The sequence below is a fragment of the Pollicipes pollicipes genome, unplaced genomic scaffold (genome assembly GCF_011947565.3).
Source record: "Pollicipes pollicipes isolate AB1234 unplaced genomic scaffold, Ppol_2.1 Scaffold_5724;HRSCAF=6776_pilon_pilon_pilon, whole genome shotgun sequence".
NCBI lineage: Eukaryota > Metazoa > Arthropoda > Thecostraca > Pollicipedomorpha > Pollicipedidae > Pollicipes > Pollicipes pollicipes.
This window is the reverse complement of record NW_023596746.1, coordinates 46,002,779-46,026,166: the sequence shown is the minus strand read 5'-3', so window position 1 is coordinate 46,026,166 and position 23,388 is coordinate 46,002,779. Positions and strand designations below refer to the sequence as shown.

The window sequence follows — 23,388 nt, the reverse complement described above, 5'->3', positions numbered from 1 at the left end:
TGGACAGCAAATACATTTTCGACGCCACATTTACAACAAACTCATCCTCGCCGTTATGTTTACATCGCATTGTTATGTTTCCAATTGAAACAACCTCTTAGCCTCAATCCTTAGCCTCCGATTGGCCAATTGGTGTTGACCTCTTGGCCTCAATCTCACAAAATTTTGATCAATGTAAATTGTTTATTATGAGCTGTTGAACATCATGAATATTTCTGAGCATTGTTGATTATGATCACGGTTTTGATCACAACTGTTGATGCCATGACACGAATGAATTGAAAAATGTGTCCCGACGCCAAACTCAGACCACACTTTTCGTACGCCACTCGCGATTGACGCAAAAATATAGACTTAGAGCAGCGCTGTTTTACAGAGGAGGCACTGCGATACAAATTAAAGTGCACATCTTAAAATTTGAGCAGATTGTGTAGTTTGGCCAAATTGCTTAGTCCCCAAACCTCGTAACTGGGTCCGATGATGTAGCCGGATGGATACCGCCCCATGGAAACGAAACCCATGTGTTTGCGGTCTAGAGCAGTAAACATACCAATGGCATAGTTTCACAAAATTGGTTGGGAGGGGGGGGAGGGGGGGAGGGGAAGAGAACTGAACAGTGAATAATGACCAAACCTACCTCAAAAATAAGCAAACAAACAGGTGTTTCCCAAGACTGGGCTCACTTTCTTTCCAAAGCTGGGGGAGGCTGAAGTTAAATTTGGGGGCTGAAACCCCTCCAGCTGAACAAGAAAATACACCTCTGCCGCATGCCAACACTAGAACACGCCTTACCCTCGTAATATAAAGCCGTGCTTGCTCTCACCACCGGATAAGACGTACCACCTGAGCGGATAAACCACGCAATAAGCTTAATACAGCTAAAGCATAAGGCACGCCAAATCCTAAGAGGCTAAACTAAAAAGCTTCAGAGCACGGGAATGACCAAAGTCCATCATAACTAGCCCTGTATCCGTCTCACACAACAAGAAATACGTGCCACCTCCCATAGCCACCATAAAAGTGTACGCATGGCGCCCAGGGCGACCTGTATAGCAGCGCCTTAACTTTTCGATCAAAGGGACACGTGCCCTAAACCTCTACTGTCATTTTTATTGGGGGTATCACTGTCATAACAGCGCCCATGAAATCACGTTGGAATTGAGAAGTTTCAGAGAATTTGGGACTATGACCTCATGCCATCCCCGCGTTTCCACGCTCTTAGCTGCACTTCATGTTCACCGAGGCCAGGGGGAGGGGGGGGGGGGGGAGGAGCTATAATCTTTAGATTCTACCCGAGTCGCACCAGAACTCTATGTTTTCCTCTGCCATGACTGCAATTGTGACCACTGTTCGCTGTGTGATGCACAAAGAGCGCCGTCTGCCATCATTTGGAGGCCACGATTTAAGTACCGTTAAATGGAGCCATGGCGTTGCTATGCTGGCATCACGTCGATCTCACGCTGGATGTACTGAAGCTGAGCCTCAAACATCCGCAACCCCAAACATAGCCTACCTTTTTTCTGCAGCGGGTATTACGCAGCAAGTCACCTCACGTCATTACATGATCTTTGGTTATAAACCACATGTTTATCACATGACTTTGAACCTGGTGGCACTGCACTTGAAATCTGCGTTCATGCGAATCACTGTACAAACCACAGTTTTATCTGGTGCAATGTGGAAGTCTATTTCCCACCGACATCAATATGTTTGTTCGGATCTTACCAGTGTAATCCTGATTTTGAGGGACATTGAAAACATCAAGAGTACCGATGGACGACGCCCGATATCCAGCCGGACACTTTGGGAACCACTAAGTGTGATGCGCGCAGTGCTAGGAATGTGTCACCGCACGACGATTTCCCGCATTTTCTTTTGCATCTTTGGAATTTGAAATCATTTTTACGTAACCTCTTAATGTCGACTGCGAAAACCTCTAAGGAAAGAGAAGAATTCAAACAGAACGAAACAAGGTCAACGAAAAGCCAGACTTTGCAAAGGTCGGGTACATTGATGGGGTACGTTGGCAAAAAAGCAAAACAACACAAAAAGCGTGTAGATATATTTTGGCCACGAGGCTAAAAATGGGTTGGGCTGCTCGCTTCCGTAGCTCAGCTGATTAGAGCGCATATCTCCCACCCTGCACGCGGCGGGGTGGGTGAGTTCGAGCCGCTTCGTCGCTTGCTCCTGACTAGGATGGCCTACAGCCGCCTGCAACGGTTATGCAGGTTTAGATGAGGTCAGATAAGGTGGCGGATGAGCATTGCGACACGTTAAACAATGTGATGAACGTTAAGCTTTCGCCACCAAACTGTGCCTCAGAATTTGAATCTCAAGAACGGATGGTGGGGCCAGGGCTCACACAAGCACTGCCTAGCACTACACTACAGGGCGTGGTGTCGTTAGGTTGAACAACGTAGGAGATCTCTGGACCGAGACAGCACGTGTGATGCCCACATCTTTTCTCAGAGTGGAGATACGCGGTGGATTATATTCCAGCACATAAGGCCGATACAACATTATTTACCGTGCTAATTTGGCAGCAAGCGGTCCTAGGGCTCACGTCTGTGACATGGAACATGCGTGCGGCTCTCTTGTAAATGCACATTACAGGGTGGACGCATTCTCAGTGATAACTCATTCATTTTCATGCGATTTTTCCCCTGAGGGCATTACCACATAAAAATGTATGCATTCACCATGCCGGCAAAAAACGGTTTGGCCAAACCCGATATTCAGGTCCCGCGTCCAGAAATGTGAACAATATTTGGTGGCATCGCTTCAGCACCGTACCAAGACAGTCAGTGACTCAGCCTAAACTCTGAAGCTATTGGAACGGCGTCTTCCGAACTGGTGCAAGAAGTATTACATTCAGATGGGTTTGACTGACCACTATGATGCAACAACGCAAACGGGGAACATAGGTACAAATACCAGCGCCTCTGCATCCGACCACCCCATAACCAGCAGTGAAGAGACTACACAAGCCTCGTATCCGTTGATTTACGGGCCTCCTTACTCCCACAAGAGACTCAATGACTCGGATGATGTGCTAGATGCCGCCCATATGACGGGACAGATGGTCGAAGTCAGGGAGAGCGACACGCTGGGCATCGTGATGGTCGTGGTCATAGTTGTTGGCATCGTGCTGGTGTTCATCGCGTGGAGGAAGGCTGGTGAAGCTTTGGGTGACGAGTATGCTGACCTGCTGGCTGGGGAGCATGCTCAAGAAGATGGTGCAGAGCAGTCGCCGGTAGCGACTGGTGGTGCCGATCATGCTGGAGACGCCGCAGCTGACACGCCGGCACCCGAAACCTTGACGTCCGGCAAGACAGATGGCACAGGAGCACCGGACAGCTCTCATCATCCATTGGGTGGCGCTCAGGATCAGTTGGACGGTACTCAGACTCAAGCGTCAGCCACGAACAGTGTTACTTTCAGTCCATCGCAGTCAGTCAAGATCAAAGGCAGCCGTTTGTAACAGGTGCCTGGCAGCGCCGAACGACATATGGGAAGCACCTGTCTCCTGGATTGACAGACTGGTCAATCAGAGACGTGACATTTGTCACAAAAGGTGCCATGTGGCCAGAGAAGCAGAGCCAGCCCAATAGCTCCGATTGCATCGATTTGGTGGTTCGGGACATAGCTTGGGGGGATGTCCACCACGAGTGTCGTTTCGTGGTTGTTATAATTACTTTGACAGAGTGACCATGTTTTGATAAAAACAGCATATTTATAAATGTAATTAAGCCCATTACAGCTCCATGCCGACCGATGATTTTCTGCGCTGCTGCGTTTCCAGGCCAATTCAAAGTGGTGCACAAAAGCCAGCACTGAGGTTTGTAAGGAACGCAATGACTGGTTGGATTTAGGATCGAGGGTCCGATGTGGACGTGCGTGTTCGAATCCCCGTTGACGCTATGGTTTTCGGGCGATAACATGACCGCCGTGGTACGTTTCACTCCACAAAAGGTTGCGCGACAGCTTGCGTTGCGTTTGTTTAAGCACAATGCAAGGCGTGTGGTGCAGTGATTGGTCCAGCTGTCGGTAACGCCAGAATCGTGATAGATCTTTATTCATAGCTGTCCATACTTTTCACTCGGCCTCAACGTCCGCATCCAGTATAGAAGGCCTCGGGTCTTGTGGTCACCATAGCATTACCAACCGGTAGCACTAAAGCTGAGTAGGCGTCCTGCAAGCCACGTCTCACTATATACGACCGGCTATCTGTATGCAGACGCTGTGTAAGTATCAGGTGCGGTTCGATGTTTAAAGAGCTCGAAACCTGTCTCCACCGAGGCGATTGTCATGCCGTCGGTGATTTATTGTATGCCAATACTGACAAACACGCTACCGCGACGAGACAATTCGTGAAAGCGGTGCTGCCGGAGTCAGATCCCCGTGCACAAGGCTCCTTGCAACAAACACCCTGCATCCCTACGCCCGTAGATGAATAGTGCTACTCTCGCTACGTCAATGCAGGTATCCGGAGGGGGGCACTGTGTGCACCAGCTCGACGACTTCCGGACATCATCTGGCGCCAAGCCAGAGCCACACCGCGTGGTACCGGCTGAACCGGTAAACCTACACGGCTTCGGGTGAGCCGATCAAATAAGCCGAAAGTTCCTTAACCAATGACAGCACAGTGTTATCTTAGTAGTATGCTCGCGTGGTTTTCGAAAACATTGCAGATAAGAGCACTAAAGGGGAAGCTGATAGTATGAGCGACGTTCTCATCCCTTTCGAAGTGCTCGAGCTCCTTCCAAACCCAACTTTCATCAACTTACTCACACCTTAAAGTCGTCTGCACGGTGTAGCACCTTCAGAAAGGCCAAGAACTGACCAGCTCGCATATATTGTTCGCACAAAGTGTAAGGATGGTCATCACACAAATGCCTGTCAGACCTAGTGCTGAGAGGAGATCATCCGACTCGGAGCTTACATCGCTAGTGGTGGGCGTGGACTGGTTACCCATGCTTCGCTTGGTACAGCAGAACACTTGCTGCCGGTCCAGTCCAACGGTACGGTAGTGTCTCCTCTGGCATGGCTTGGCATGACGCCAGGTGGCTGCTCCTGCGACGGCTGCGGGCTCCTTTACGAACGGTGCAGCACACCAAATCGAACCGGCCATACCCGTCGAATGATCGAAATGTGTCGGTGACGTCAACTCATATTTGAAAAATTGTCGACTAAGAGACGTAATTTGTCTACAACAGATAATCAGCATGAATCGTTGATGAACAGCCTTTCGTTGGAGAAACCGAACCGACAGCTGGCTAAAGCTCAGCCTTACCGCGATACGATGTGTGTAATGATAGATGTCAGCCGATTTCTGGTTGCCTATTTCTGAAAATCTTGGATCTAGACAGTTAAATAGGACGAAGATGCGCGTGCGCTGTGCACCAATAACCGACACGGACTTTGTAAATTTATCTCAAGTGTGAAGTGTACAGGGTGCTCAATGATATTCATGGCGGTTGAAATATATGAAATGACAGAAATAACGTGACAATAATAGTGCTGGAAGGCAGACACTAGCTGTTGAAAAAAGCCTAATGCTATCCAAACCCGAACGGTATAGTTTCTCCGGAAGCAGACGGAAGCCTGGGTCACCATTCGCTAATGTCGCAGTTTTACCAGCAGTTGACACATGCCTCCATCACTGAAGCAGTCAGAGGGTCGAGATAGCGCACGGATGGGCCGCCGTAATCGGACGAACGCCATCATAGACCGTCCGAGCCCTGTCCAAAGGTCAGAGTTCAACACCCGAGCCGGCGCGACCGGTGAGGCGGTGCCTTTTGTGGGCGAGGTACACAACAGCGCTGACTCTGGCCGCCGTGGGTCACCCGGTGCTGTCACGTGGCCGCCGTGTCGTGCAAAACATAGCAGCAAAAAACGGCGGCCATGAGCTCTATGCTTCGTCAAGTGGTTTCCCGAGCAAAAAGTGGGACATTGTTACGAGCCGGTGAAGGCACCCTTGCGCATCGCATACGAAACCGGTAAGCTGTTCAAACATTTATCCTCACGTTATGGAGCCAAGATCAAGATATTAGTGAGTCTGTTGTCAGATGCAAGCGGCATTTTCTTGGCAAAATTTAAACATTATAGTTTAACGGAAACGGCATGCGCAGAATGAAGTGAGCTTCATCTACGTCATATATCCCTGCTTTTTACGAGTCAGTCGCCACAGAATTTTCGTTACCGATTTACCAGCAAATTTTCGTATAACTTTTTTTCACAAACCCGTTGGTCCATGCTATGCATTTGCATGTCGCTGTACACCTCAAGTAATTTTACCTTAACGCCAAATCCGTGAGCACTGGATAGAGGTGGGGTCTGGTGGTGCACAAGCTGAAGTACGCTTTATTATTTTTATAGAACTAGATATTTTAAAAAAGAGCACAATTAAAGCGGAAAGCGTTACTTGCATTCCAACTGATAACAATGCTTGTATTCTCCCCTTGCAAATGTCTGAGGTCTGCCGAGGATGTGTAACATGCCAAGTAAGCGGGGGGGGGGGGCATGTTGAGTACGGGTTGCACAAATGTTTAACTCATAATGGCTCAACGGCGGATACAGCATGCAGCCATGGGGGCCAACCTCGGCTTGGAGGGGATACATTCCCAACGATGTCCTGATTTTCAAAACCCATTGGATTTTGCATTCTTTTACCTCAAGTAGCGTTGTAAGGTTCTTTTAGTTAAGGTTGCTTAGAGTTTCCTCAAGACCCAGAAATATCATTTTCTCCAACTTTGGCTGCATCGGGGAGATGGGGGGAGGGGAGGAGGGCATGGCCTGTTGCGCCCTCCCCTTTGGATAAACAATCGAAACAGCTGCAGGTTTTCCCTCACCCTTGGCATCATGCCACGTAATACCCTGTGACGTGCTGAATCAGCCTTTGCACATTTGACTTTGATGGGATATTACCACTTTGTTATCAATTAAGAGTCCTGTCGAGCTTGCTCAGCTGAAATTCCAAGCCACCGTCCGTACCGTTCTTTCGTAAAGTCTACCTCTTTTACCTTGTTATGCACCCTAGTAATACCCGTACATTTATCATCTGGTGCCTGGCTAGCTCTGCCAACACTGTTAAACATAATACCACGCAAACGAACACAGTGCTATTTGAACACAAAAACCATCATCAGCACTCTGCTTGCAATCCTCTGCATTAGGAGCCATGCACATATCTATACCTAATAAGACAGACCTCTACTGTCTTCTTTCGGCATCGTATTTCCTGTAACAGAGTTATGTTTCTCGGCAGGAAATATCTCCAGAATTGTATAAACCGCCAAATGTCGAAATATATGAAATCTCTAGAACTCTCAAAAGTCTCTAGGGCGAAAAAACCAGAGGACATCTAAACCTACTGGGAAAGAGCTCTCTCACCACATGCCATCTGTTCCAGCCAGTTGCATCAGATAGTTCTGGAATCGCAAGGCAATCACTACTTTTTGATTGGCTTAGCCGACCATCGAACGACGCCGTTTCTCATTGGTTAACTATCACGTCATTTCTTAACCCTACGACCATAAATCATTTCCGGCACGCGCAGTATATAGGCCGCACCATTAGTGACCGTGTATGCATTCGTTCTCTCCGGGCTCGAAGACGTGAGACCGCTGCTGGTTGTGTAGGTGGACGTTGTGGTGTGAGTGTTGGTGTGTGTAGGTGACCTTAAAATAGAAACTGTTTGACAACATCGCTCTTTGTTGGACCAGCGAAAAAAAAACTAGAAGAAGCGTGTTCTCCGCTCGTATTAACTATCACGCAAACAGCCAGAAATCTGCTGCATTTCTACGCCAAAAGTAATCGATTTCCTTCTTGTCGTAAGATGATGTCCGTAAGGTTGACGATTTACTCAGCGATGCATTCAATGACGTTTTCCGATTTCTCTAAAAACACGTCAGACGGTCAATTACGGCGCACAAATATCAAAGATGACGTTTATTTTGCAATATCATGTGACCTTCAAGGTCAAAAGCAAGGCCAAAGGACTAAGAACTCCATATCTTCAAAAAAGTGCCGGCAGAGTAGACCTTTTCAAACATCGGCATATTCACCAGCGCATGCACTAGCGTCCATCGAAAACTCAAGACCCCTCAAAGTTCACCTTTCAAGGTGATGTTTTGTCTCAAAGGACGGGGAACTCCATATCACCAAAAACTTACGGTCCCTTTTCGACTTTTCAAACATCAGAACATTCACCAGAGCTAGAGCTAGCACTCACGAAGAAGTCATGTACTCTCAAGGTCATCCTTCGAGGTGAAATGTAAGTTTATCTCTGGATATCCTCCTCCTTAACGTTATGTGGTGGTGTTTAAGGCTGTTCGGTTGAGTTTGACCTTTCTCGGTAAAAAGTTTCTTTAAACACTTGCCTATGACCGTGAGTACCAGCACGGTCGGTGAGCACGGCATCGCACAAGAAACCACGCCTCGACCTCGCAAAGTGACCTTTCACGTGATTTTGAAGGCGCTGGTAAGCCGTTCGGTCGGTTTCGCCCCGAGATTCGTGCCATACCCGGCACGCGTCATCGTGGTGCCGCATCAGCCGTTGCAGGTTGGGGCTGTCCTCAAGCCATGGACAACGGGAACGAGGACGAGGAGATACGGTCTTAAGGTGCCAATGGCCGTCGACCACCCGCGCACGAACTCAGGATCGGCACAAAAGATACCACATGGGTATCTTTCCATATGGTATGTCTTTTATTATCTTCGGGTCTTTGGGTCGAATATTCTGTTCGGTATGGGCACCCATATGAAATCGAAATGTTCGGTTGGGTATATGTTTGCCATAATTAGGATATGGGTACGGTTTTGGATAAGGCGCTAACAAGATATCGAATACATACTTACCATACGGTGGATATAAGAAACACTACACATTGCTACCTTTTGCTTTAGTCTGGTTGTAATCTGCTCCAATTGCAATGTTCTTGCGATTATCAACGCAGGGTAGCAAGTTTGGGTGTAAACTATCCCTGCAACTTTTCATGTGATTTAGAACCAAAGTGCTGGTGCAAAGTGCCTAACCAAATCAAACCAAACTACAAGCAGATGGGTAATGGGTATATACATCTAAAGAAATGGGTAGCGGCTGGGTATGGTGTGTGCACGGCCCTATGGGTAGCAGGAAGATTGGCCAAAGGAAATCGTACCCGTGAAGACTTTCAGTGGGGATCACAGGATCAGTTTTTGTTGAGCTTAATGCAGTTAAAGTCCCTAGCAAACAAGACACAACGATAAGCAGCAGCCGAGGCTCATAGCCGTAAACGTAAAAGGAGGTCTCAGGCTGTCAGCTCCGTCAGTCTCGCAGCAGACAGTTTGTTTTTTTCGGCACGGAAAGAAGGGCACGTGGGCTGTCCACTTCCTGTGGCAGCTTGGCAATTTACCCTATTAGGTGTGCCGATCTTTAAAAGGGGTTTTCCTCTCCCAGTTTTTGAATGCTCCCACACCCGTATTAATGAATTTGCGAAGCCCATTCTGTCGCCCAAAAGTGAAACCCCATATGTTAGTTTCTGGCCATTTTGCGTTTTTTTATGTCATTTCGTTCGTCTTCTCATGCTGAATTCAGGTCGTTAAACCAAAACTTTAAATTTACACATTGTTTTAGTTGAAAGAATGGGGTAAAAGCCTGTGAAAATTTGAAATAATGGTTTTAGTCACCAAATTCAGCATGAATGGACGAATCAGACGACACAACAAAACGCAAAACGGCCAAAAATTAACATATGGGGTTTTACCATTGGACGGCAGCATTAGCAAAACATGTTTACACTGCCACACATATTCTTATTTTCTGTTCGTGCTCTGCGCGTGCTTTGAATTCTATTGAACTAGTCGAGAGCGGATCAAAAACGTTGGAAATGTTTCGACTGCAGTCACGTGTCAAGGCAAGGCACGGTGATGCGCCGTTGAGTTACTGACTGGGCTGAGAGCCGGCCCGGAGGCGCGGACCTCCCACATGCTGTGCGTTACGACCGTCCTGCACTTTACGACCCTCTGTGACCGGTGCGTACCGGCAGGCTGGCATCCGGCTGGAGCTATGTGTCGTGCCCGGGCAACGAACCACTACGGGACTTGACCGTCGGCGACACCGTCGACCGGGCCGCCGAGGGCTTCGGTCACCGGGAAGCCCTCGTCTCCTGCTTCGAAGGCATACGTAAAACGTATGGGGAGGTCAAGGAAGAGGTACGCACTTCCGAAACGGCGGCTCATGGTATGGGGCGCGGCAAGGGCAGTGTGCTACGATACTCACCGGGGCAGCTGTTTGCGAACGTGGTGCTGACACAGCTTGCTGTTAGCGGAGCGACTAACAGGTGCGTAACCGAGCGATCGCCAGCATCCGTGTGTCGACAGACTGTCCAGCGCAGCTTTCTTCCAACTTTAACAAACAATGCATGCGGCAGGGATGAAGCTGAGCGTTTTTTTTGTGCAGACTGTGATTATGTTCAGCTGATGAACCGACACAACTTTCCTGTGCGGTCAGGCTGTGTTCCGGCTGGGTCAATAACCCCCCAATAGTTGTCATATCCTGCACAGACAGCTTACGTTCTGCATGGTCCGGTGACTTGCTGATGGTTATCCTGTGCGAGCGCCTGTGCGCCCAGCCTTTGCTCTGTTTCGGCCAATGTCCTTCTGCTTGGCTGCGTTCTGCGCTCCGTTTCGGCCGGTGGCCGGCTGACACTTCCATGGCGCTGGCAGGCGGACCGTCTGGCGGCCGGTCTGCTGCGCCTGGGCCTGCAGCGCGGCGACCGACTGGCCATGTGGGGGCCCAACTGCTACCACTGGTACCTCACGCAGTTTGCAGCCGCCAAAGCAGGCCTAGTGTTTGTGAGTACGATTGGCCATTTTGCGATCTTGGTAACGTCGCCCGCCGCCCCGCCCGCCTCTCCGCCCCTCGCCGCTCAGTTGGTCTGAGCGCCTGCCTCCCATCCTACTCGTGGTAGGGTCTGGGTTCGAGTCACCACTCTCTATTTCAGCCCCTGAATCGGATCGCCTGCGACCGGTGGCAACAGCTGCTGCATGGCGGAGGAGGTCATATGGCAGAGCAGACAGTATGGACGGTTAAGGCTAATTCAATTTTCGCCAAAAAAATTATGCCGCTTAACTGGGAGTTCACGGTCAGATGGTGGGAGCAAAGTTCAAACAACAAGCACCGCTTGGCATGAACCCCGGTCCTATAAATTCGTCCAGTCAAAAAGGCTTGCATGATGTTTGTGAAAATTACCTGTTGACATGCGCACGGGTGGACGGTCAATTCGGCCTTCCGGCGGTTTTTCCGAAATGATTTTTGAACGTCGCGCTAGCCACGCGAAATTTGGCATAGCTTTAGACCATAAGATAGCGGGTATTTTAGAATAAATAATTATGTGTATCTTGTAACGTTGCCGACTTAAAACACGTCAAGGTCAGGCAATGGATCCACCAAATAAATTTCTGGGAAATCATTCAATCTGATGCAACATCGAAGTGTTAGACGAAGTCCTATATCACTTAGACAGTTTCTCAGGCAACACAACAGTAGAATTCACAAATTTCATTGACCGAGGGTCAGGTATGAAGGCCAGACCAATGTCAAAAACCAGCCTGTTGTCTTATGTAGAGATATCTTATATATATATATATATAACATTTAGATTATTATATATATATATATATATATAACAGTTAGATATATCTTGTAAGGTCGCTCACCTATCGCAGGTAAAAGTCCGGCTATGGTTTCAGCGAAGGCAATTCCTAGGGAATCATTCAATCTGATGCAACAACGGGGTGTTTGACGAATCCATACATCTCTGAGATGCTTTCTGAGGCAACACAAATATTGAAAGAGCAAATTACATTGCCCTAAGGTCAGGTATGAGGGTCAGACCAAGGTCAAAGCGAACTTGTTTCATTACTGTGGGAGTTGCTGTATGGGATAGTTTCTGGTGCTCAGTTCGAATTTATTGATGGCAGGAACCGCATTATATATCTTCCATTGACTTCTTAGAGTTCAGAACATGTCATTGACCCGAGATGACCTGGGTAAACATTTGTTTGTAGGAACATACTGCCTAGCGCAATTTTTGTCGCTTCTTCAAATGCAAAACTCAAAACAGTCTCGTATTATTTGGTCACCATGACCTTCAAAAGGTCAAACAAGGTCACTGACCTTGAATGAGCTCGTGACCTTTTGCTTAGAAACAATTATCTAGGAAATAGGGGCACTTTGGAGACCAACCTGGAATTTGACTTTGTTGGACCTTACTTGACCTAAATGTCATAACCTAGGAACCTCAAACTTTGACCTAAGTGAGTTCACGTACAGATCAACACACCGTGTGAATTTAGTGTCTCTAGCTTCCTTAGTTCCCGAGATCTCAGGGGGTCAACTTGACCCGCCACCCGAGCGAAGGGTATCTAGCCGGCCATCCGGGCGCGCGTTAGAAGTCAGAATAGGTCACTGACCTTGAATGGTCCTGGTCAACATCTTATTTTTAGGAATCTTCCGCATAGCGGAATCCTTGACGCCGATTCAAAAACAAAAGTCATAGCACTATCGCATGATTTTGGCCACTATGGCCCTGTAAAGGTCAAACAAGGTCACTGACGTTACATGAGCACCAGTGAGATTTTGCGTTGGACAGGTTTGTAAGTTTATGGCGGCCGCATGAGAAGGTCTCAGGCGCTTGGGGTACTAAAAAGGAGTTCAAACTCATTTGACAAGTTTCAACCCAAAGGTCATGACCTAGGAACCTCAAATTGTGCATCAAGTGAGCTCACATGCATGCCGATATGCCCTGTGAATTTAATGTTTCTAGTTCTTTTGGCTTTTGAAATATCAGGGGACAAGCTGACCCTGCCCGAGCGAATGGTATTCAGCCGACTACCCGGGCACGTGATAAAGCTCCACCACCCATAATCTGTACTGAAAGCACAAGAAGCCCTTGTTTTTTAATGCTTGGTTAGTGACAAACATTTTTTGGACATATTTATGGGGTCGGCGCCAACGCCAAACAGCGCTTTTTGCCTGAGCCCTGGCACTACCAACCGCATGAATTCAGAAAAGTCAACGTCACAAATGTGCTGCGAAAGGTTAAACGGTTGTTCTACATTGAAATATATGGCTAGCGAGCATCATATATGATAGAAAAGCTTACTTATAACTACCGGTATACCTTAAGTGGAAAAGACTATTCTAGACAACAATATCTATATTTACTAAATATGCTCCTAAATACGTCATTGTTTGACTGCGTCATCGTACCTTGCACAACATTCATTGAATTGGCGGCGGTTATGTCCGGGAATCGTGGTCATGCACGCCAGATATGACCGACATTCATGGCCTTGATCGCCGCATGGGTTATGAAATTACAAGATTTGAATGGCTTATTATGGCGCCATGGAGTCTAATTGACCAAAAGTCGACACGAAATAGTATGCACATTTTCACGGGCGTGTAGCTCAGAAATCAGAGAGGTTGATTTCTTATGGAGGCAGGACTGTGAACTGCACTAAATGATCTTCGACGGGGTCTATTTAGTTCAAAACCCTTGGAAATGCGAAGCACTCCCCTTAATGTACCGTGATGCTCGGGACAGTCAGTTCTGCTGTCTGACCTCATCTGACCTTTTGCGCAGCCACTGCCACCGACCGCAGACCACCCCAGCCGGGGGCAGATGGCGAGCATCCAAAGCGACACGAACCCGCCTTGGATGGCGAGCATCTAAAGCGACTCGAACCCGCCTCGGATGGCAAGCATCTAAAGCGACTCGAACCCGCCTTGGATGGCGAGCATCTAAAGCGACACGAACCCGCCTTAGATGGCGAGTATCTAAAGCGATTCGAACACGCCTTAGATGGCGAGAATCTAAAGCGATTCGAACACGCTTTGGATGGCGAGCATCTAAAGCGACACGAACCCGCCTTGGATGGCGAGCATCTCAAGCGACTCGAACCCGCCTTGGGTGGCGAGCATCTAAAGCGACTCGAACCTGCCTTGGATGGCGAGCATCTAAAGCGATTCGAACCCGCCTTGGATGGCGAGCATCTAAAGCGATTCGAGCACGCCTTGGATGGCGAGCATCTAAAGCGACACGAACCCGCCTTAGATGGCGAGTATCTAAAACGATTCGAACACGCCTTAGATGGCGAGTATCTAAAGCGATTCGAACACGCCTTGGATGGCGAGCATCTAAAGCGACTCGAACCCGCCTTAGATGGCGAGCATCTAAAGCGACACGAACCCGCCTTAGATGGCGAGTATCTAAAGCGATTCGAACACGCCTTAGATGGCGAGTATCTAAAGCGATTCGAACACGCCTTGGATGACGAGCATCTAAAGCGACTCGAACCCGCCTTGGATGGCGAGTATCTAAAACGACACGAACCCGCCTTGGATGGCGGGCGGCTAAAGTGACTCGAACCCGCCCATCCGTCAGTGGGCTGTGACGTCCACCGTACCGGACACCATTTTGGGTTTTCTCGGATGTTGCCCTCATTCGCACTAAAAGTTGCAGAGCCAAGAGAAACAGATTTTCAGCACATAAGCAAGCACATGGAATGGTTTGCTTGCTCACGCACCGCCGTTTCCCGCAAGTTAGGCGGCGATGGGTGCTTTATTACCGAACATCGCAACCTTCCAGAGGTAATGCAAACACAGCTTCCGTATAACTGGCCTATTCTCGCGCCTTTCAGGTGACCATAAACCCAGTGTTTAGACCAGAAGAGTTGGAGTACTGCCTCAACAAGGTGGGAGTGCGGGCGCTGGTGTGCCCTCCCGCGCTGCGCACTCAGGAGTACTATAAGTTCGTCTGCGAGGTGGCGCCGGAGCTTCCCAACTCGCCGCCAGGGTCGCTACAATCGACCACCGCGCCCGACCTGCGGCATGTCATAACGCTGGGAGACCAGCAACTGCCGTAAGGAGTCCAGTTTTATCCCACACATGATTTGGGAAAAGAGTAGCAAGAATGCCAACCGCAGCGGAATGTGTGTCGTCCTTGGCTGTGCGATTGGCTGCCTGAAAGAATGTGGGGCTTGCGAAATTGTGCCGATGTGTAATGTATTCACGGTAGAGCAGGAATGTTCTTTGTGAACTGTTGGCGGGCGCCACAAACCCAACAGACTGAACAGCCTGGCCTGTCCAATGTTAACAGCTCGACAGGCGACTTGTCGCAAGGGCGAAAGTCTTTACCTTAATGCTTACAAAAACGAAGTGCTTAACTACGCTTCTTTACAAACTATGTTATTCGCGGCGATTCCGGTAAAAACGATGCTGCTCGCCGTCCATTCGCCCCATATCAATGGGTCCCCAGTCAGAAAGTTTGGATGACGAGGCGTCGGGACAAGTGGCATCTCCGTGTTCCAGAGGCACGGTGCGACTCACAGACGTCTTGGACTCGGCCACGTCGACGGACGTCGCTGCCGTACACGATCTCGCCAAGAGGATTCAGTTCGACGAGCCGTGCAATATCCAGTTCACCTCGGTGCGTGGTCAGAGTCACTCAAGCAGATCACGGTGCTGTGCTGGACACGCAGCCCAGCGTTTCACACATATTTATTGACACAACGCGCAACTCTTGCAGCGCCACCCTGAATGAATGCTTATAACTCTTGCAGCGCCACCCTGAATGAAAACTTATAACTCCTTCAGCGCCACCCTGAATGAATACTTATAACTCTTGCAGCATCACCCTGAATGAATGCTCACAACTTCTGCAGTGCCACTATGAATGAATGCTCATGGCTCTTGCGGTGCCACCCTGAATGGATACTTATCATCCTTATTTATTTTAGTCTGGTTTCACCCAGCTGTTTGGGAGCATGGTGCAGTATCACCCCAGCAACCATACGTGCCCTGTCTTCGTTATCAAAGGTGTGACCCCACTGCCACAGGGCACCACGGGCCGTGCGAAGGCCGCCACGCTTAGCCACCACAACATCGTCAACAACAGCTACTTCGTGGGCAAGCGCTTCTGCGCGGACCAGACGTGGCACCGGGCTCTGCTCTCGGTGCCCATGTTCCACTGCTTCGGCTGCGTGGCGGCTAACCAGCTGTTCATGCAGCACGGCGGCACGATCGTCCTGGCGGCCCCCGTCTGGGACAAAACTCTCACCCTGGACACCATCGAGAGCGAGCAGTGAGTCACAGAAGGGCACTATCCAACAGGGACAGCCAGGCGCAACAGCGAGTCACAGAGTGACACCATCCAACAGGGACAGCGAGGCGCAACAGTGGGTCACAGAATGACACCATCCAACAGGGACAGCGAGGCGCAACAGTGGGTCACAGAGGGACACCATCCAACAGGGACAGCGAGGCGCAACAGTGGGTCACAGAGGGACACCATCCAACAGAGACAGCGAGGCGCAACAGTGGGTCACAGAATGACACCATCCAACAGGGACAGCGAGGCGCAACAGTGGGTCACAGAATGACACCATCCAACAGGGACAGCGAGGCGCAGCAGTGAGTCACAGAGGGACACCATCCAACAGGGACAGCCAGGCGTAGTAGTGAGTCATAGAGGGACACCATCCAACAGGGACAGCGAGGCGCAACAGTGGGTCACAGAGGGACACCATCCAACAGGGACAGCCAGGCGCAACAGTGGGTCCCAACGGAACACTATCACAAGCGGGAACAGTGAGCCACAACAGTCAGTCCCACTGCGGCTGCGTCGAGAATTTCAAAGGAAATAGCATGCAGTGGGATCGAAATCTTAGCTTCATGCCAGCGAACAGGAACAGTAAGCGATCACAGTTACAGCGTCGTGCGGAAGCAGTGAGTCTTACCGGAGAGAGTGACCGACGACCACCTGTTCACAGTGCAACGCTGATATACGGCACTCCAACCATGTTCATTGATCTGTCGTCGTGCCCCGACCTGGCCCAGCGAGATCTGCACACGCTGGAGCTGGGCGTCTCGGGAGGCGCCCCACTGCCGGTCAAAGTCATGCAAGAGGTGATGCAGCGCATCGGCATGAAGAACGCTCTGGTTAGTGGCGTGGCGAGGACCGTCATACGGCCGAGGCGCTGTCTCAGCCGGGACGGGGGGGGGGGGGGGGCGGACAGGGCAGGTGGCGAGTCTGTCGGCTCTGGGCCCGACGTCGACTGAACTGTGATCGGGATCAATTGGGCGCCACTGCCTTGGAATAAATAATGACTAGTCCGCTGCATACCGCACACGCGAAGTTTGGTGCGTAGGGTAGCACTAAGTCAAACGAATACCTTTTTCCCCTTCACTTTCACCTTTTCACTTTTGATGATGCCGCCAGCAGCTTTGGAGTCACGAGGTGAAGGCGTGTCCACTGACTCACTCCTTCCTCTGGCCGTTCTAGATGATGTACGGCATGACGGAGACCAGCCCAAACACATTCCAGTCGTTCCCCGAGGACGACCTGGAGACGCGCGTGGGCAGCATCGGCTTCCCGCAGGACCACCTGGAGGCCAAGGTGGTGGACACCGCTGGCACCGTGGTGCCGCGGGGTACGCCTGGCGAGCTAATGCTCCGTGGCTATGCTAACTTCCTCGGATACTGGGGCGACGAGGAGGCCACGCGGCAAATCTTCACCGCCGACCGGTGGCTGAAGACCGGGTAGGTGGCGCCGGCCTGACGCGCTCCAAACTGAGCCGCGGGTATGGTCTTCAAGCCGGGGGTGTGGTCGCCAAGCGGCGGTTGTGGTCTTCAGACGATGGATGTGGTCCTCAGGCTGTGGGTGTGGTCTCCAAGCCGTGGCCGTGGCCTTGGTCTTTAAGCCCCGGGTGTGATCCCCGAACCGTAAGCGTGGCCTCCGAGCTGTTGGCGTGGTCTCTGAGCCGTGGTGTGGTCTTCGAGTCGTGGACGCGTTTCCGAGCCGAGCCAGCTCGATGGGGTATCGGAAAGGCGCCTTTGGCTGACGACGGGTGTGGACACACAACACGCTTGAGGCTCTTCTGGGATAGCTGCTGGTCCGAAGGCCAAAAAAGTCGGTTGCAGAGGCGGTGTTCGACTCCGCCACCTGATTCCTGTGACTTTATGACTGCGACATTGCACGAAAAACAAGTTTCGCAAACGGGGGCACATGGAGATAGGCTTTTTTGTGACGTGGGTACCATGCAACATTTTCTAGGGATTTATAAAGCAATATCATCAACTTTGCCAGCTCCTAAGTACAGCATGCTGCTTTAGATTTCAAAACCATAGCACAGATGTTGTCATAAGATGCCATAATACCGATGATTTGCTCAGAGATCTGGCCACCATGGACGAGCGCGGCTACGGTCGCATCATAGGACGCAAGAAGGATATGGTGATTCGAGGCGGGGAGAACATCTTCCCAAAGGAAGTGGAGGATCTTCTCACCACACACCCTGCCGTGTTGGAGGCATATGTGAGCTGCCTTTCCACAGCGGACGTACTCAGTGAACACGCATTCATGCCTGCATTGCTGAGCATAATGTGCCGTAGTCTCGTTGTAATATTGCTCTGCTGCCGACAGACCCATACGCCGTGCTGTCTTACATGCTACTTAATAAACAAGCTTACAAATGTGCGGCGCAACGTATCCCATAGCCGCATAAAAACTTCTCCGTCAGGTGATGCAACAATCTACAGCCTGCCTTATCTCGTACAGGTGGACATGACAGTACTTTTGAAGCCTGCCCACCGGCCGCCGCGTCCCTGTGCGTTTCTGACTGACGGCCCACGTGCGACGGCAGGTGATCGGGGTGCCGGACGAGCGTCTGGGCGAGGAGCTGTGCGCCTTCATCCGGCTGAAGCCCGGCCAGATCGCCGACGCCGAGGATCTCAGGGCCCACTGTCAGCAGCATGTGAGCGAGCCGGCTCGGGGGCGCCCTGCAGCCACCTGCGCCCAACAGCGCCCTGCAGCCCTGCGGCAGGAGCGCGCGTGATACTTCCATAGGCCACCTGGCGAAACACTTGGATCTAGTTAATGCTGCAATATTGTGAGATGTTCTGCAGCTGCCAGGCACAATCAAATTGGGTTGCGTTGAATGAACGTGTTGGAGTCACGCAAGACACGTAGTACAGGTACAGAACGCTATTTTTTTTTGTTGGTAATTTTGTGTCAGTATTTTGTTGGCGGCCTTGCAGTGTCAGCGCCAACTGGATCTCAACGTGATGAACGGCAGCTCACAGTTAAACGTCCGGATATATTTTGTGAATGTTGTTTTTTATTCGCATATTGTCACAAGAACCATTTATTTATTTTCATCCGGCGTTTCCCATTTTCAGGTCGCGGCTTTCAAGACACCTCGGTATTGGCGTTTCCGCGACGATTTCCCCCGCACGACCACCGGAAAAGTTCAGAAATTCAAGCTTTCAGAATTTGTGTGAAAGACGCGTTCAATACCATGAACAGGATCTGTCAGTCGAAGGCTGTTTTGAGCTGCGCTTTTGCACATGTGTATGTAGCTAGATTGCACCAAATGACCTCAATCCATTCGATTTCAAGAAGTCGGTACCATCAAAAAATGGCATGCCACTTTAAATGCAGACATGCATGAAACCATGTTAAGTTGTGATTGCCATGCCCGCACGTTTTTTTATAAAACGCGTCCGTTGTGCCCCGTTTTTCTTCCTTTACACGCTAAAGGGATTAGAACTACCCATCATCATCTGTAAGTTTACTGTTCCTTAGAAAGAAGAAAATTCCGCTGGAAGAAAACAGCTTTCCAGTCAAAAATGCTAACAATTCAAATGTTACCACGCTTCCGCTTTGCCTTAAACTGTAGCGTTATTAGTGCTATGGGCATTGCCATGATTGGAAGTGCCATTAGCGCGCAGTCTCCTTTGATACAGCGCGTGTGAAGGCCAAAACTTTGCAAAATTATTACAGCAAAAATACCAGCGTCTTAGCAAAGCTAAACGTACTGAATGAGCGAGGAGGAGAATATACCGAAACGCTCTGCGCCCTCAAACTGGAAGCTGCTGTCTCGCCGTGCCCAACCCCTTTAATGCCCTGTCAAACGCAAACGAGACTACTGTGACAATGCTCTAATGCCCGCGAACTGATTGCTGTCAAATAGTCCACAGCGACTGCGGGCTTCTTGTTGCTGATGTGCTCTGCATGGAACATTCAGGAGTATCAGGCCAAATACAGGAGTATCAGGCCAAATACAGGAGTATCAGGCCAAATACATAGCCTAATTGCAAATTGCGTTTAGCCTCCCGTTTATCACGCCTGCACGGTCATGACCAAGGGCGATGATCTTTGTGGGCCGTCCGAATACATGTCGCCGCTGGCTCACGTTCTTCTCGCACCAGTCGAGGACATAATGGAAATATATTTGAATATAAATGTGTGTTGGACAACAGCACAGCATGCATTGATATTGCATTTTTAACGGAATGCAGCAGTGACCTGTATACCACTGTCACATTCGGCTTCGCTTTGTGTTATAGTTCACCGACTTGAGTTAAACGTTCCAAGTTAATGTTACGTAAAGGTCGTAGCCGCATTTTTTCGTACGGGGGTTTGCGTTTTAATGGTTAGTCCGTTTTGGCGGTTAGTACGTACTACCAGTTAAAACAATTAGTTTGGTGCTACATGTCTTCGAATGCCCACGTCGTCTTAGCCCCCTTGTCTTTAAATGTCCACATGTTTATTGCAACATACGCATCACTCATTTTAAGCTTTTTCCAAAGAATGAGCGATCCCTGATAAGCTGGATGGTGCAGTTTTCTGGGTGAAAATACATAGCAAGCAAGCTAAAACAAAAACAAGAGCAAAAACATAGCAAGCCGAACGGAAATCACCTTCTGTACTTTGTCTTCTGCCGCACACCAGCAGTGTAAATTTCGGCCGCTAGGTGTCGCTGAGCAGCGCGCCGCCGCCGCCGACATTCGCTTCGTCCCGGTGACGCGCGTCGCCGCGTGCTGTGGTCCAGTCGTGGGTATGGCCGGCCTGCGGTCGGTCTGCCGGCTGCTGGAGCGCCACCGCGACGTGCTCTGCGCCGATCTGAAGGTGGACGCCGTGGTGCCGGAGCTCGTGCGGCGGGGTGTGCTCAGCGCACGTGAGGAGAGAGCGCTGGCGGCCGGCGAGCCGGGCCGCGCCGCCGCCCGCCTCCTGCTGCGACAGCTCGGCAGGAAGGGGTTTGCTGGCTTTCAAGAGTTCTGTCACGTGCTGGAGAACCAACACCCACACCTGCTCACGTGCTTCCTCATGGACGTGGCCGGTGAGTGCGCGGCAAGAGCGGTGTGGATGCTGACGCTGCAGGGAGCGTTATAAGTCAACGTATCGGTCCTCGGGATCTGGCTACTGAACTTGGTGATTTGATGGATGATCAAGAATGAAGGTGAAGAAAATACTAACGAACGCACCCAATGGCATTTGGCTCGGGAGAAAACATCTGAAGTCAGAAATCCTCACTCAGTAGATGTGTTCCAATGCCTACGTATGGTGCATACCGGATATTGGGATCCGAACGGTCTCCGTTCCCCCAGCATAATAAAATGCCACATTTACCAGTAGCTAAACGACCAAGTGATACATACATCCCAAACAGAGAAGACGAAAATTCGAATTCTGCCATTCCATTAGCGACCAAGACTAAGAAAAGTTTAAGCGTCCAGTCGTTCATATCTGGCGTTCGAAAGCACAATTTCCAGGCATGATAACTATTAAATGGCTCACCATCAATGTTCTTACAGGGCGCCATGACATAATCAAACAATGACGTATTGATAATAGTATTTACTAAGGAGCGAAATGGTGTTGTCTAGAGCAATTTGTGCACTTAAAAGCATAGCAATAGTTATAAGTGATCTTCTTTCGTCGTATCTGAAGTTTGTTTCAGCATCTTCAGATATGGAACATTCCTTTAACGCCAGCTATAAAGGCTTCCATGTTCCATCTGCCGTACATTTTATCCGTTAGAACATGCCTCTCATGCATCACGTGTGAAATCTTCCTTGATCAGGAATTTACCACCCGCATTCACTTTCTATCTCAATGGCTGCTGAGACATTAAGAGCTCAAAGGAAAAATCCTGTCCTCTCAGCTACATACCGGAAAGGCCTTCAAGATAGCCTTACCAAGTTTTGCTTTAGTCAGGCGTCATAAGTTTCGGAGAGTAATTTGGCTGTCGTCCCTTTTGTTCGGGCATCCTGAACGCGCGGCAACTTCCAGTCCTAATCGCACCTGTTGCGGTTGAGGTGTCACCATGGCTTACGGCTACATTCCACGCACTTCTAATCCTTTGCCACCGCCGCACATGGAAGACGTTTTGTGTATTGGCCGTGTTCTCATAGACCACGTAATGCGACCTTTCTCCGATATCTTAGACACGCTCCCCCGCGTGGGTAGCGCGCAGCTCTCAGAGTTCGTGTAGATCGCATGCCACTGTCTCCAGCGTGTGGTGTAGATGCATTAATCTCCCGTTACGGTAGGGCGGTGCGAGCGGTGGGTCAAAGGTGAAGAGGCGCCGCCGGGTGCCCGGCACCCCACCGAGTCGGCACAGATCAAAGAGTGAGAGGGCAGTTTGAGTGACACCAATCCAGAAAACTCTTCACGCTTTGAGGGGAAGCCCATCGTTGAGAAGGATTCCCATCATCCCATAGAATAACAGCCCGAGTCTGAATGAAGTCTCACGTATCCGAGCGCACCAGATTCCCCACATGCCAAGCCTGATGCTGCAGAAATTATCGATAGGGCGGTGCGATTTGAGCCATGCCCGGCGTGACAGCAACGCTCTCCATAAGCCCGCTGAAACACATGGCCAAATTCCGTCGCCGAGACCGCCATAGGCCACATTCATCACATGCCGTGCGTCTGTTCTTGCTTCAGGTGCTTTGTCGCTGTCAGCGTTCCGTCTGTTCAGCAATGCCGCCGCCCGGGATTTCGCGAGACGTACGTCCGGTCACCGACCAAACCGCACGGTCGTTAGGCGCCGACCGCGCAGTCACTGCACGAGGTGGCGGGGGGGGGGGGGGGGGGGGGGGGGGAGTGGCCTCCAGTGCCCACGACCAGCCGGCTCCTGCGCGATTGGGTCAAAACGCCAGCTGGCCAGCAGCACGCGCGACCACTGGCTGTGACCGCGAATGGGGTTACCTCTGTCCGCTACTGAACACACACACACACACATATATACATATATATATATATATATATATATATATATATATATATATACATATATATGCGACTATGAGCTACAGTCCCAAACTGTCAGCTCTCTCTGGTCCCATAGATAAAGAGTGAAAGCCTTCTTTCAAGGGAGTGAGTTCTCGCCTCCCTTGAAAGTTAGTTTTGGTCTGGGGCGGAGCTAGGATTTTGTGAAGGGGGGGGGGGAGGCGCAACATTGTAGGGCCCGCATAGAGTTTAGCCCCCTCAAACTCCTCGAAGTTGGTCCATCAAATTTTAAAATTCTTAGTATACGGAAGCTTTGTTTTTTTAT

At 50.1% G+C, this 23,388-nt stretch overlaps 1 protein-coding gene across 1 annotated transcript; it reads left to right on the top strand.

Annotated features, from left to right (window-relative positions):
- The first annotated feature begins 5,820 nt into the window (after positions 1 to 5,820).
- On the top strand, positions 5,821 to 20,257 carry LOC119103348 (medium-chain acyl-CoA ligase ACSF2, mitochondrial). Its single transcript, XM_037226851.1, has 11 exons — positions 5,821 to 5,999; positions 10,029 to 10,194; positions 10,708 to 10,836; positions 14,689 to 14,909; positions 15,359 to 15,476; positions 15,886 to 16,130; positions 16,819 to 16,987; positions 17,331 to 17,587; positions 18,221 to 18,362; positions 18,691 to 18,801; positions 19,226 to 20,257. Exons 1-11 carry the CDS (start codon positions 5,905 to 5,907, stop codon positions 19,325 to 19,327), a joined length of 1,755 nt encoding a protein of 584 aa, XP_037082746.1. The 5' UTR covers positions 5,821 to 5,904; the 3' UTR covers positions 19,328 to 20,257.
- The last annotated feature ends 3,131 nt before the right edge of the window (positions 20,258 to 23,388 follow it).